General features: G+C 40.5%; 1 protein-coding gene across 1 annotated transcript in view; it reads right to left on the bottom strand.

Annotated features, from left to right (window-relative positions):
- TXNDC5 (thioredoxin domain containing 5) overlaps positions 1–12,778 on the bottom strand; it is a 35,375-nt gene that overhangs the window by 4,390 nt on the left and 18,207 nt on the right. Inside the window, exons 3-8 of the mRNA XM_044455026.1 lie at positions 12,498–12,603; positions 10,657–10,753; positions 9,178–9,293; positions 4,862–4,948; positions 3,950–4,093; positions 2,922–3,004 (exon numbers count right to left, since the gene is read on the bottom strand). Of these exons, the coding sequence (XP_044310961.1) occupies positions 2,922–3,004; positions 3,950–4,093; positions 4,862–4,948; positions 9,178–9,293; positions 10,657–10,753; positions 12,498–12,603 (633 nt within the window). The remainder of the gene's footprint in view (positions 1–2,921; positions 3,005–3,949; positions 4,094–4,861; positions 4,949–9,177; positions 9,294–10,656; positions 10,754–12,497; positions 12,604–12,778) is intronic.

The following is a 12,778-nucleotide window of genomic DNA, read 5'->3' as shown; positions in this document are numbered from 1 at the left end:
CACTCTTACTGGCCTGTTTTCCAGATAATAACCACCCATAATTCAACAACAACAGACTGGGAAATACATACAAATTTCAGGGCTGAGAATCAATGGGAAGGGAAACATTTGATATATTTCTCTTCCATTTACCTCCCAGCCTTGAAATCTGTATATATTTTCATTTCAAAATAATAAAAAATTACCTGGGAGAGGGTTTTTTAAAGACATCTGGGAAGGAAGCAGAATGGGATGAAACCAATGGGGTGTCTCCACTCAATATGACCCCATTCACTCCATCCCATTCAGCTGTCTTTTCAGAAATTTTTCACAGCTATCAGGGAACAGAAGTAACCACTCTGAAAATGAGCTGCAAAAAGATCTGGACACCTGGGGAAGTGTTAAAACCGGAACTGTTCATTCCACACTAGAAATTGTGAGGGTTACACTGCAAAGAGCAAGTTCTTAAGTTCGCCCCCACCCCCCACCCCTTCTGGTGCATATAGTTTGCCATTTTACTCTTTGTTGGTGGTTCTCACTTGACAACTGGATACCTGATAGCTGTCAACCATTTGCCATCTAGCCCATGTACAGTCTCACCTTCTTAGTCGGCTACTGTTTGATAACCAAAGTTAACAAAGACATTGGCCAGGCAAAACTACACATACTGTAAAGCTATAAGGGTGCACTTGTGCAAGAGCGAAAGACTGGCACCTTCTTGTCCCCACAAGTAACAGCAAAGACATTTGCACACATCTCTGGAGCCAAGAACTCAAATAAAAAGCTGAAGAGTGGCAAAAGATTTTGCTGCTCTTGCCAGGTGGCTTGCTAGCCAGTCCCCATGGCCCACAATGAGATTGTTCTGCCAGTTTTGGATGACATGGCAACCCAATGCAGGCTGAATTGCCCCTAGAACAAGCCACAGGTCTCAGGGTGACATGTTGCCCCCAAACAAACCACCCTGCAGGAAACAACCTCGGTTCAGATGACACAGCAATCACTCCTGATGGGCTGCTGTGTCGTGCAAACCCAATCAGGGTGTGCAAGAGAGCACTGACTGTAAGTATTGCAAATTATTAAGAGGAGATGGGCTTCTGCTGGTCATTCAACATAATGTTAATATTTACTTAAAGCAAAGTAAAGGGGAAAAGGTGACCTCAGCACACTAGTGGTTACTTGGCCAAACATAAAACAGTTGACATGGAAGAGAAAAAGGTCAATTTGTATACAATGAACTATAATTGTGTACACAATTTAGGTGGCCAGGAATAGGATACTGCTATTTATATAGTAAACATTAGTCTGAACTGCAGCTTTTCGTGGAAATAATTGTTGCCAAAGAGAGTGGATTGGCTGGGTGGCATTTAGAGTTTCTTTAACACAGTCCTCCTGGATCTTTGTGGTGTGTCCTTTTTAGAATGAAGTCAGGAGAGAACAGAAGTTATATTTGGACTGCAACTCTCTTCTAAAATTTGCTAGAAGGGCTTGATGAATTCCAGTGGTATGTTATTTCCTTCCTAAATATCACTGTCACCTGGGAATAAATGAGATGGACCCAATTTCACCTAGAGTTACTGGACTGTGTCCAGCTGGGAACTAGTAATTGGCCTACACACCACTGTGGTAGGGTTTACAGATTAAATTTAGAAGGATGAAGTTATATGCCACATGCCAATAAACCCCCCGAAAATCCAGGATTCCTCCATCTGCAGAAATAGGGAAAGTCTAAGCAGAAGGGAAGCTCCAGATTACCTGGATGCAAATTCAGATGCTGCAGAGGAGGATGAGGGAGCCAGTACTGTGCCAAATCAAGAGCAAAATCACTGTGGTGGGTAAATGAAGACTCAATTTCACACCCATCCTTAAACATGAAATCGTTGGGTAGCCTTTAAGCAACGCCCAGGTTAATGGCTACCACAACAATGCATATCATTTGAGCACAGCATCCAGTAGATATGCAACAGAGCTTACACCACCATCAGAATTTTTTCATCACAGTGGTAATTTTGTAATCCCCCTTGAGCATGCCAGTGGAGAGGGTAAGATATAAATCGAGCAACCAGTCATTTAGGTCAGCCACAAAGGCTCTCCTCTGGTGGGTGCCCTTGCTGAATGAAGTCAGGTGGGTGACTGAAAGAAACGGGGGCTTCTTGGTTGTGGCACCATGTTTATGGAATGCTTTCCTGAACGAGGCTTGCCTAGCATTCACAAGGTCATCGCATCGGTGCCAGGCAAGGACATTCCCATTCTCCCAACCAGTTTGGATTCCAGACTGTACATTTTAGATCTGAGATACTGAGTATGTTGAATAGCTGCTTTTATATAGTTTAGAATGCATTTTTATCCCCTGGGCTGATCGTGGTTATTGTTGCTTCTTACTGTGTAGGATGCTTTCACCCCTTTCTTTTGGTATTGTGTAATCTGCTCAGAGAATTCTTTTTGAAACAGAGTAAAAGAGGACAATTAAACAAAGCTAATTCAAGTCCCGTTATTTTCAGTGGGTCTGCTCTATCTATAACTGAGTCTAGATTCAATAAAGTGCTTTTCAATGGAATCCATTAACGTATTTACCATGAGTTACCAAATACAGATAACCAAGGGGTGCTAAGAGTGCTTTGCATGCATTTGTGAACCAGTCCTCTGTGTCACACAGCACTGATCATATAACAATACCCTCTCTTTAAGTCTCAGGCAGTCACACCTTTAAACTGCAGGTACAAATAATTCATAGACAAATTAACTGTCTGCTACAGACAACTTCAGCTCATCACAGGTATGATATGGTTAAAAGGAACAACTGCTCTCATATAAAACACAATTTTAATCTGGATAAATGGTACTTCTGAGGCTGGAGCAGGGAGCTTGATTAAAACAACCACTGCAACAAAACAAAATAAAAACATAAATACTGGCAATCCCAAATACATTCTTAAAAAACGTACCATGGAGCATAGAACTTGATGAAGGTGATTCCATTTGCAACTTCTTTATCAAAATCTTTTTCTGAGAGGGCAAGGACCTTACCCTGTCAAATGAAAGGGAGTTCAGAATTAAATCGCTTTACACAATGCTAGTCTGTTCAAAAGCAATGCAAAGCCCTGACTGCTTTAAAGTCACAAATGGTGTGCCTGCACAGGATGGAGCAATGGCACCTACTGCCACACAGGCCACGTGTGAAGATTTCTTATCCACCCCAGGGCACCCTTTTAACCCATGGATAGCCGTTTTCCTTCCACAAATCATATTTACTGAAAATGGCCAATAGTTTCTGCAGCAACTTATCTCCCTTCGGGAGAAGATGATGACAAAACGGACTGAATTCAATGGCATATGCACCTGTAATCACAGAAATGCTTAGTAATTTTGAATAAACTCCTGTCCAGAAATCTACACTGCACCCTTGGAAACCCAGCATATGAGTACTACACCCTAAATTAACAGCAGTATCAAGTTATTTTCTCTTGATGCATGTTTTTTGTTCCTTTACCATCTTCTGGTTTACTGTAATTCCTTCTTTCCTGTCCATTTGTTCCCTGTCTTCCTGCTATGCAACCAATCAAGGCAGACATCTTACTCATGACTGACTTTGCCCCTGGCAACAAAGTGTGATGTCACAAACATGGTGACATGGAGCAAGGGGTGGCAAGAAATGTAACATAGAATCCAGCAGGAAGTGTATTTAAAGGTACAAACAGGCAAAGTGTGAGCAGCTGGGAACTGGCTTGCTTAGAAAGCAACCTGACATGAAAAATGGAACAAAACCAGACATTGATTCACCCTTCCCTAGCAGTAGTCAATGCCAGGTTTAATACTAGTTGTAACTATAACAATCACAATACGTTCTTGCAGGTTCTGACAAATATTTGATCCAGAAGTTTAGTCAGGATCCTGGTGGAGTGGTGGCAATGAAGCCATGGGCGTTATTTTTAGTGCGGAAAATGCTTTCCATCAAGAGTAACTTTGGACCTACCTCCTCCTCAGGAGTGATTTCTCCAGGTGGTGTTGGTGCTTCAGTGGGCTTAGCATCACCTGGGCCTTCACCTGAGTTTTTCAACTGGGAATCTACATATTCCTTCAAAGAGTCCAAATCTCTCTTTCCTTTGTACTGGTCAGCCTACAAAGAAAGCATTGTGTTCTTAGTTTAGCAAATCCCATTTAATGATGATGAAGTTAAACTGTTGGCTCACCATATCGACACACAATTTATACCATCCTATTAACTTGGTTCACAGCTTATCCTCTTCTGCCATGAATGAAATCCATGAAAATCTGAACACAGCAGGCTGTGATTCTCTGCTGGGCTATGCAGGAGGAGATCACACTGAAATCAACTTGGATGTTTGGTTTAGTTCTGCCTAATCAAGCATTCAAGTAAATCTAGGCCTAGGGCACTGGATAGGACACATCTTCTGGCTGTAGCAGTGGTGAGGTATGGAAGAGCCAGAAAATCAAGTGAGTGGCTCTGAACTGAAGTAAACACTAGAAGGGCAGGATTTTCCTTGGAGATGGCCCTCTGTGAAGATCCTAAGGACTTGGTAACACACTGCCTGAAGCAGGTTTTCCTCATCTACTTTGTCTGAAGACAGCATCCTAAGAGACTTTTTTCTTATCTGTGTAAACTGGGGTTCAGCTAGAGATGTCGGAGGTGTTTGCAAATCCAGCACACACAAAGCAAGATTGGATTCCTTCAAAAAAGGACCTTTTATTCTTCTAGGAAGCTTGCAGCTCATATGACTTGTGGTTATATAAAGATTCAGGTTCAACAAAACATGCTCTAATTTCACATCACTAGGTGTGGGATAATTTTGCAGGTGATCTAGACAAGCCACATCACATAGTGTATGAAAATGTTCTAATTTCACAAACTTTGTAACAACCTCACCTTTTCTCCATCTCTGAACCAAAGGAGTGTTGGGTATCCTCGCACTTGGTTTGCAGAGCAGACTTCAGAATTCTGTGTGCAGTCCACCTACAAATCAGCATATTTAAAATAATTCTCAAGAAATAAAAGATCACAGGAAGTTTCACATGGTAAAGTATGTATAAACCGGTGATGGTCATAGCTCTAAAATGTATAATAAAATATATAATCCCTCCATCAAAGAAAAGGCATAACTGCTGAGATGAAATAAAGTGAACTCTGATTATTTCTTATTTGTAAATATATCTTAAATATGCTAGATGCTGCATATGCAATTCCCTGCCTGTAGGCTCACATCTGAAAGCATGGAACAATGGACAGAGGATTTGGGAGGGATAGGAAAATTCTGTACTTACTGGTGAGACCAAAATAAAACAAAAGGAGATTCAGTGAGAGACAGTACAATAATTGACATAACAGCAAGAGAAAACCCAAAGGAAACAAAATGAAACTTCACAATGAATTTAACACGAGCAAAAATAAAATGAGTTTTCAATCTTTTCTTGAAGGAGGACACAGAAGAAACAGGAAGTGCTCTGTGCACAAAAGAGAGAAAACAAGGAGATGAGAAACAGAGTAAGTGACTGGAGGTTTAATAAGCAGTTTGTTATTTGATAATCAAAAAGGCCAAAGAGGTGAACAGGGAGAAAGCAACAGACAGAAGCAAGTGCAAGATTTTGAACTGACTTAAAAGAAGCCTAATATGGGCAAATTGAGAGAGACCATGAAGAGAGACATATCCAGCAGTTACATGATTAAAGTACAACTAAATAAAAACTTTATGAGGAAATAACCTATTATTATTATTTTACATTTCTATACAACACTGTTCAATAACACTGAAGTCACCCATCCAGATTTCAACCAGGCCTGACCCTGCTTAGCTTCCAAAATTAGGAAGGAACAGGCACTTCAGACTATTTGAAACTTAAGAAAGGAAAATTATGGAAGGGTTAAAAACAGAACAACTAGTTTTATGTTGCAAGATGAGAAGACTGAAAAGCAAAATATTAGAACAACTGGCATATCATGAAGAGGATAGGAATAAGAACGTTAGCAGATCCAATAGATAAGGAAGGCCAGATTGTACAAGTTTTATGAAGAGCGAACTGGCAGACCTTAACTACTAAAATGTGAGCCAAGCAAAGGAGAGAAGTATCAGAGACAATGCCCAAACTCTTAACTTGCTGAGATGACTGGTGAATAAAGTTACTAACTGAAAGAGAAAGTGAAGGTGAAAATGAAGTTTTATGGGGGAAGACAATAAATTCAGTCTTTTGCATATTGAGTTCTTGGGATAATGAACATCCAGAAGAAACAGCTGCATGGCAGTAAGGAAGAGTAGTCTCATCTCTGTTCAGACACAGGATTCCTCTGAATACCAGATGTAGAAGGCAAGGGAGTTCATTGCTCTCCTGCCTAGCTTTAGGCTTCTCAAAGGCACCTGAATATTCACTGTTGGAAACAGGACATCAGGCCACTAGATGCTCAGTAGCTGGTCTGGTGGGATCTTTGGATATTTTGTGTGAGGAAAGGGCAAGGAAGGGAAAAAAGAAATGGAATGACAGGACTAGATAGCATCATGTAACAATCATAATGCAAGGCAAGAGGACAGAGGGAGTTGTTTACAAAGTTAGGCCTGCCTGAAGTAGACCCAGTGAACTGAAAAGGACTTAAGTCAGACTCATGTTGGATACCATCAATATTACTAAGAGCAGGCAAACAGGAAGGCAGACCAAGGAAGCTAAGAATCGAGCCACTGAGCTACCAACAGGGAAAGGCAAAATGCCCATTAATGGAATCATTCAAAGAACACGATGGGAGTGAAACCAAGAAAGACCAATGTTAATGAATCCCAAAAATGCAGAGAACAGAAGAGCAAAGAGTGGTCAACTCTGTCAAAAGCCAAGGAAAAATCAAGTAGAATAAGAAGAGAAAAAATATTATTTGGCATGAAGATAATTAGAGATCTTATTTAAAGTAATCACTGTTCAACACAGAGGTTGAAAACTAGCCTGAAAAAAAATTGAAGACATTACAGCAATAATTACTGAAATAAAAGCATTACTCAGGTTTGGAGAGCAAAAGAAGGAAGAGAAAAGAGGGATGCAAAGATAGTGGTTTAAAAACTTGGGAATGGAACCAAAATTAAAGCAAGAAGGGACATGAACAGAAAAAAAGGAGAAGATTGGAAATTTGGATGAGAGAAGAAAAAACAGATGTAACAGTCATTTCTAATTAAAAAGGGAAAGGGAACCTGATCAAGAGGCAGAAGAAAGGCAGAAGAAAGAAAAGAAACTGGGGAAAGGAAAAGGAAAGGAAAATACAACCACATGGATGGAGACATACCAGGAATAATACAGCTAATACTGAGGGAAACTCTTACAAGAAACTGATGATGAATCAGAAGAAGATTTATTTATTTATTTATTTAGTTTCTACCTGTCCATTAGTTAGGATGATTCTCTGGGTGGCTTAAAACTTAAATATATTATCATTAAGAGGATACTCTAGATAATAAAAGTAGCCAATCAATGCTAAGGAAAATAAGATTGAGTAAGATAAAAGAAGGAAGACTGCAGAACAATACAGTTGATCAGTGCTGGCTTTGCAGCTTCAGGTTGAACCAGGGATAACAGCAGTGGGTGCAGCAGCTCCTGGGGTTCATAGCAGCGACTGTTAGTCATCCCACTTGACAGGCTACAGAAGTGGGCACTATCGCTCTAATTCATGCACACCTGTTGGCCCCAACACAATTCAGTTCTGAAACAGTTGATGCTCGTGCATTCAGTTCGGGTGAGCCTCACCTGCGGCAATCTGGCAGAGGGAGTCTCATGCACACTGAAGGATCCAAACACCAGTCTAATGAGAGAAGCATCCCTCCTGGGCTTTCTCTCCCCCAATATCTTGCATTAGTATTAATAATTAATACTTTGCATTAACAAGAAACAAACAAATACAGCACCCCCCAACCAAACATGCAAACATTTATTTTAACTGAATTTTAAAAGGCAAAACCATGCAGTGTCTTCCTTATACACTGTGAGAACTCAGCTTGCTTCTCTCAGAATACAGCATGCCAAGGTGTTTGCTTCACACTCTGAATCCAAACTGGAAGGAGGGACTGGAATTCTTGACAGAAATAGCAAACCCTGAGAAAGGCCAAGCAACCAGTGAGAAACAGGCCACACCTGGTCCAGGGGAAGTGACTGCCGGACAGGAAAGGCCAGAGAGTAAGGGATGTAATTTTAAAGTCTTATTGCCTGACCTCCTGAAGCTGGCAAACTGAGCAGTGTCCAGGGTTCCTGCTGTCCGGCCCATTGGCAGCAGGCGCCTCCCTGAAGGTGGAGCTAATTCCAGTTGGTGGGGAAGAGAGGAGAGGGATTCAGCTTTTTGACCCGAGTGGTACTTTCACTCCATTAGCTGGCTTGTTAACTAAATGGACTGTCTTTACCTCTGCAATACTCTGTTGCATCACAAAACCAACCTGGCTGGCCCACTTTACCATACAGAAGTTTGTAGTTAGAAGCTTGTTTTCCTGAGCTGCTTGGAAGGGCAAAGGGAGGTGCAGGAGACCAGCTCTCAATATATGTATTCACATGTAATGCACAGTTTATCCTCCAAAAAGATACAGAACACCCCTCACTCAGGACCATATTTTGCCTAAACTTTAACACTTGTGTCCAGTTGAGCACTACAGACTGGGAGTGCAATCTTTTCTACCAGAAAGCCAACAATATGACTACACTTCTGTTTTTATAGTTAGCTGAAGTTGTTCCAACACCCACACACATCTGCATGAAGATGGAAAGAAGGGCTCCATCATCATAAAACTAGGCTGCAGGGACCTGCCTTTTCCTTCTTAAAAATAACAAGGCTCTGACATGGCTGTCTTCCTATAACTACTCATGCATTTGGCCACAAAGAGTAAGCTCTCCTCCTAAGTTAAGCAGTTTGTTATGGCCATCTTTCAAGCTTTCCTGCAACATGCACGTGCAAGCAGGAGGAATGGTAAGTAGATTGAGAGAAGGGTTTCTTCAAATATACAAGGCATCAGAAATTCAAAATACAAAGGTAAGTGGATGGCTTGCCAGAAAGAGTTTAACTTAAGACACAATTTAGAGTTTAACTTAAGTTTAACTTAAGAGTTTAACTTAAGACACACCAAAATGAACTGAGATTGATGGTGCAAACAGTAGTCTCCTCTGTAAATGTTACTACTAAGGGAATTTATTTTCGATTTAAAAAAAAATCACTATTTGGTCAATCGAGCCTACCTTGCCAATCTTGACAGTCGCTGAATTTTCAAGGAACAGGGCCAACTGTTCCCACGTTGGTGCCAATGCTTTGCAGTGGCCACACCAAGGCGCAAAGAATTTGATAAAATGATTGCCTTTAAAGGAAAAGAGAATGTGTACAGGTAAGCAAACAGGGCTCAGTTCATTCATCTCTATGGAGATCAGGTGCCTGTCTTCACTCCTTTCCACTCCTCTTCCCTAGGTCTGAAACAGGAAGACACCAAGTGTTTTTCATCTTACAGGGTTGCTATAAGAATATGTGAAGTGGTTTGAACATTCAAAAGTACTTAGATAAATGCCAAGTATTATTAGCATGTGGTATGTATCATGCATAAACAAAAATGCAAGTTTGCAGGTGATTTGTGGCAGGACACATCCATGCAAGGGAGGAGAAATGGAGGCAGGCCGAGTAAGAAAGACAGGATGGCAGAGAAGAGAAAGAGGAAGGGAACCGTGGAAGAAAAAGAGGCAGCCCACACACTTTTGACCTCAGGTCTGGATTATTTAGCTCCAGCACTGCCCATTAATGGAATGTGACCCCCGATAGATTACCTCAAGGGAATGCAGCCCTTGGCAGAAAGAAACGTTCTCTGTCTCATTTCAAAAATTATGTTTCTTTAGAGTCTGTGAGAACTGTATATGACACATATTCTCCTCCTCCTCCTCCTCCCTCCCTCTATCAAGTAATTCCTCAAAATATCATATGGCTGCAAAGTGTCTTATTCTTTTAAGAGCTGCATATGCAACAATTTGTTTCTAAAGTGTTTTTGAATCTTTATTATATGCTGTGCACAAACCTGTGAGGTATGGCAGTCTGACCAAGACGGTGGCCTCAAAAAGCATGACTTTACTTGCCAGGATCATATAATGAATCTATAGCACAGTACTTTCTTGTTGCTTGGGCTTTGATGATAAGGCAATATTTGTCTGCTCACAATAGTCAAATTCCAAATTTCTGGAATCCAGGACCCTCTCCTCCTCCTTCAGTGCAACGCTGTGCACATCTACTTATAAGTTCCACTGTGTTCAACAGGATTTATTGCCAGATAATTGCAATCCTATACATGCTTTCCTAGAAATAAGTTCCACTGATCTCAATGAGATTTCTGAATAGATATGTCTAAACTGAGTTGTTGGTTGCTGATCTCATGCTGCACTTATTTATCAGGCTGAGGACAACCCCTTGTTCATTGCTACCATGGCACTGAGCTTCTGAACGCCCTGAAGCCTGACACAAGGATTCTTTCCCTAGTCCTCTACTTCCAGGCTGGAGAGAAGGGTAGGACCTTTGTCTCTTGACAGGCAGCAACAGAGTAATTGTCAAAGGGCAGAATCAAGCTGGGCTATTAGAAGTGATGCTAATTCACTGTACGGTTTAGCTTTCATTCAATATGTGATGTTATACAGTTCTGTTCTTAAAGGGGATTTAAAAAACCTGTAATATTTATATTGAGTTACCTTCTACAACATGCAGTTTGAAATTAGCTGCTGAGAGCTCATAGAGGCCCTGCTTTGGCTCAGGGGGTTTTGTGGGCTCCAATTCAGGTTCTTGCTCCTACCAAACAAAGAAAAATTTCACTTACATAACCAACATTATTTTATATGAAAGAAACATCAGTGGATCAATGGCTGCTTGCACAATAAAAGTATAAATATAAAATACAGTTATGCTCATCACTATACAGACAAGGACATCATTTCACTTTTTAGATAAATGTCTATTTGAGATAAGTCAGCTTATTGTATGCATAATCATGGCAGCTTACCAAGTCGAATTCTGCCACTATTAGATAGGATATATCTGTATGTTTATCAGATATTTAGGAAGAGGACCTTTTATTGAAGGTCAAAATACTATAATGTACAGTCAAACAGGTGTGAGAAGTCTGGATTGGGGTATGTATGCTGTATCTTTTTTATATTTTTTCAAATTCATTTTTCTAAACTAGACTTCTGAAGAAGACCTGTGGTTCAAACATGTTTGTCTATTTCAGGCACTGAATGATAAGCCTGTGCTCGATTTTACACTCCTCTACTGCTCAACAATTGTATGTTTATAACCTATATAGACAAAGCGATGTTATAAGACTTCATGGATATTACCCATTTTTACTGGTTTATTTATCCCAATTAGTTTATGGGTTCCTTAGGCCACACATATACCCTGTTCACACTGAATGACAATTCAGTGACAAGTATGGGTTGAATATGGGTTGTTACTGAATCATGGTTTGTTGTGTTAGTTATGAAAACAAGTAATGGTTTGTTAAGCAAGAATAAGCTACCAGATAATAAACAGGCTGTGTTCACACAGTACACATCAGCAACCCTGCATGTTTACCATGGTTCAGTTTTGTTCCTACTTCACCATGGCTTCTATCCGACCTGTTTAGTCCTCCCACTCTTGGCATGTGTCCTATCAGACACTGCTCCCAAAATTCATCACTCCCTGTTTACATCATATGCTTCTTCCTTATTGGACCACACATAGAGGTTGGATGGCTAGAGCAGTTCCTGCAGTTGTCACTCTATCCAGAGAACTCTGTGGCAGCTGCATACCAGGACCATGAAATCTATGATCCTGTGCTCAGACGATGTGACAGGTCATGCTGCTTGAGAGAAACCATGGAATAAACCTTTGTTTCTTATGCTTTTAAAGACCAAACTTATCATCGTGAAATATCATGACTGGGAAGGGACAACACAACAGATCAACAATGGTAAAAAACCCACCATGTCTTGTGTTTTCTGAACCTAGCCATGGTTTGCAGCTGGGTTGTGCTCTTAAGTTGCTCATGGTTAATAAACTATGGTTTGTTAGCACAGCTCACAACACAACAACTCACAATTCAGTGAAAACCTATGATTCAACAACAGACCATACCCAGATGCACTGTGTTGTGTAAACTTCATCATAATTAAGTTTGGATTTGGTTCAGCAGAGAAATAAAGGGTCAAGAAACACTGCCTACATTCACCTATTATTCTCCTTTAATATAAATGGAATTAGTTTTTTTTAAGATGTGGTCATTATTGGTAGCTACTGCTTGGATCAAATTATTAAGGAAATAGGTAGAGTGGCTCTTAAATAACTTCACAGGCTCCATCCTCTGATTACCCTAAATTTAAGTCCAATCATGCCCGCATTCCTAATGGCCTTCTAAAAGAGGGCATCATAAAAGGAAGAGGCTTCAGCCCACATGGCCTCCTGTAACTCAAGTAGCACTCTACTGTATTGGCACTTTAAAAAATCTTTTTCTCATTCTCTCTTTCTCCTGAAGGACTCTTTCATCACTTACAATAGATTTTTCCTTTAATGTCTCCAACATCCAATTCTCCAGTGACTGGAAATCTCTAGGTCCCTGGTATTTTGCAGCTTCTTGGCCTGGTCTAAGAAGTTTAAGACTGTAAATAAAAGAAGACAATAAGGCAAATATTTTCAGGGTCAGACAAGTTCAAAACATTCTGAAAACAATCATACTTATCGCATTATGTCAGATCTCAAAAACATTCCTCACAATGGTTTCTTAATTCCAGTTTTTAGAGTTCCGGTGCTTTCAATACCACAGCGCTAGACTTT

The sequence above is a fragment of the Varanus komodoensis genome, unplaced genomic scaffold, assembly GCF_004798865.1.
Source record: "Varanus komodoensis strain SLA01 unplaced genomic scaffold, ASM479886v1 scaffold8, whole genome shotgun sequence".
NCBI lineage: Eukaryota > Metazoa > Chordata > Lepidosauria > Squamata > Varanidae > Varanus > Varanus komodoensis.
Note: the sequence above shows the minus strand (reverse complement) of the source record. Positions and strands in the feature narration are given on the sequence as shown.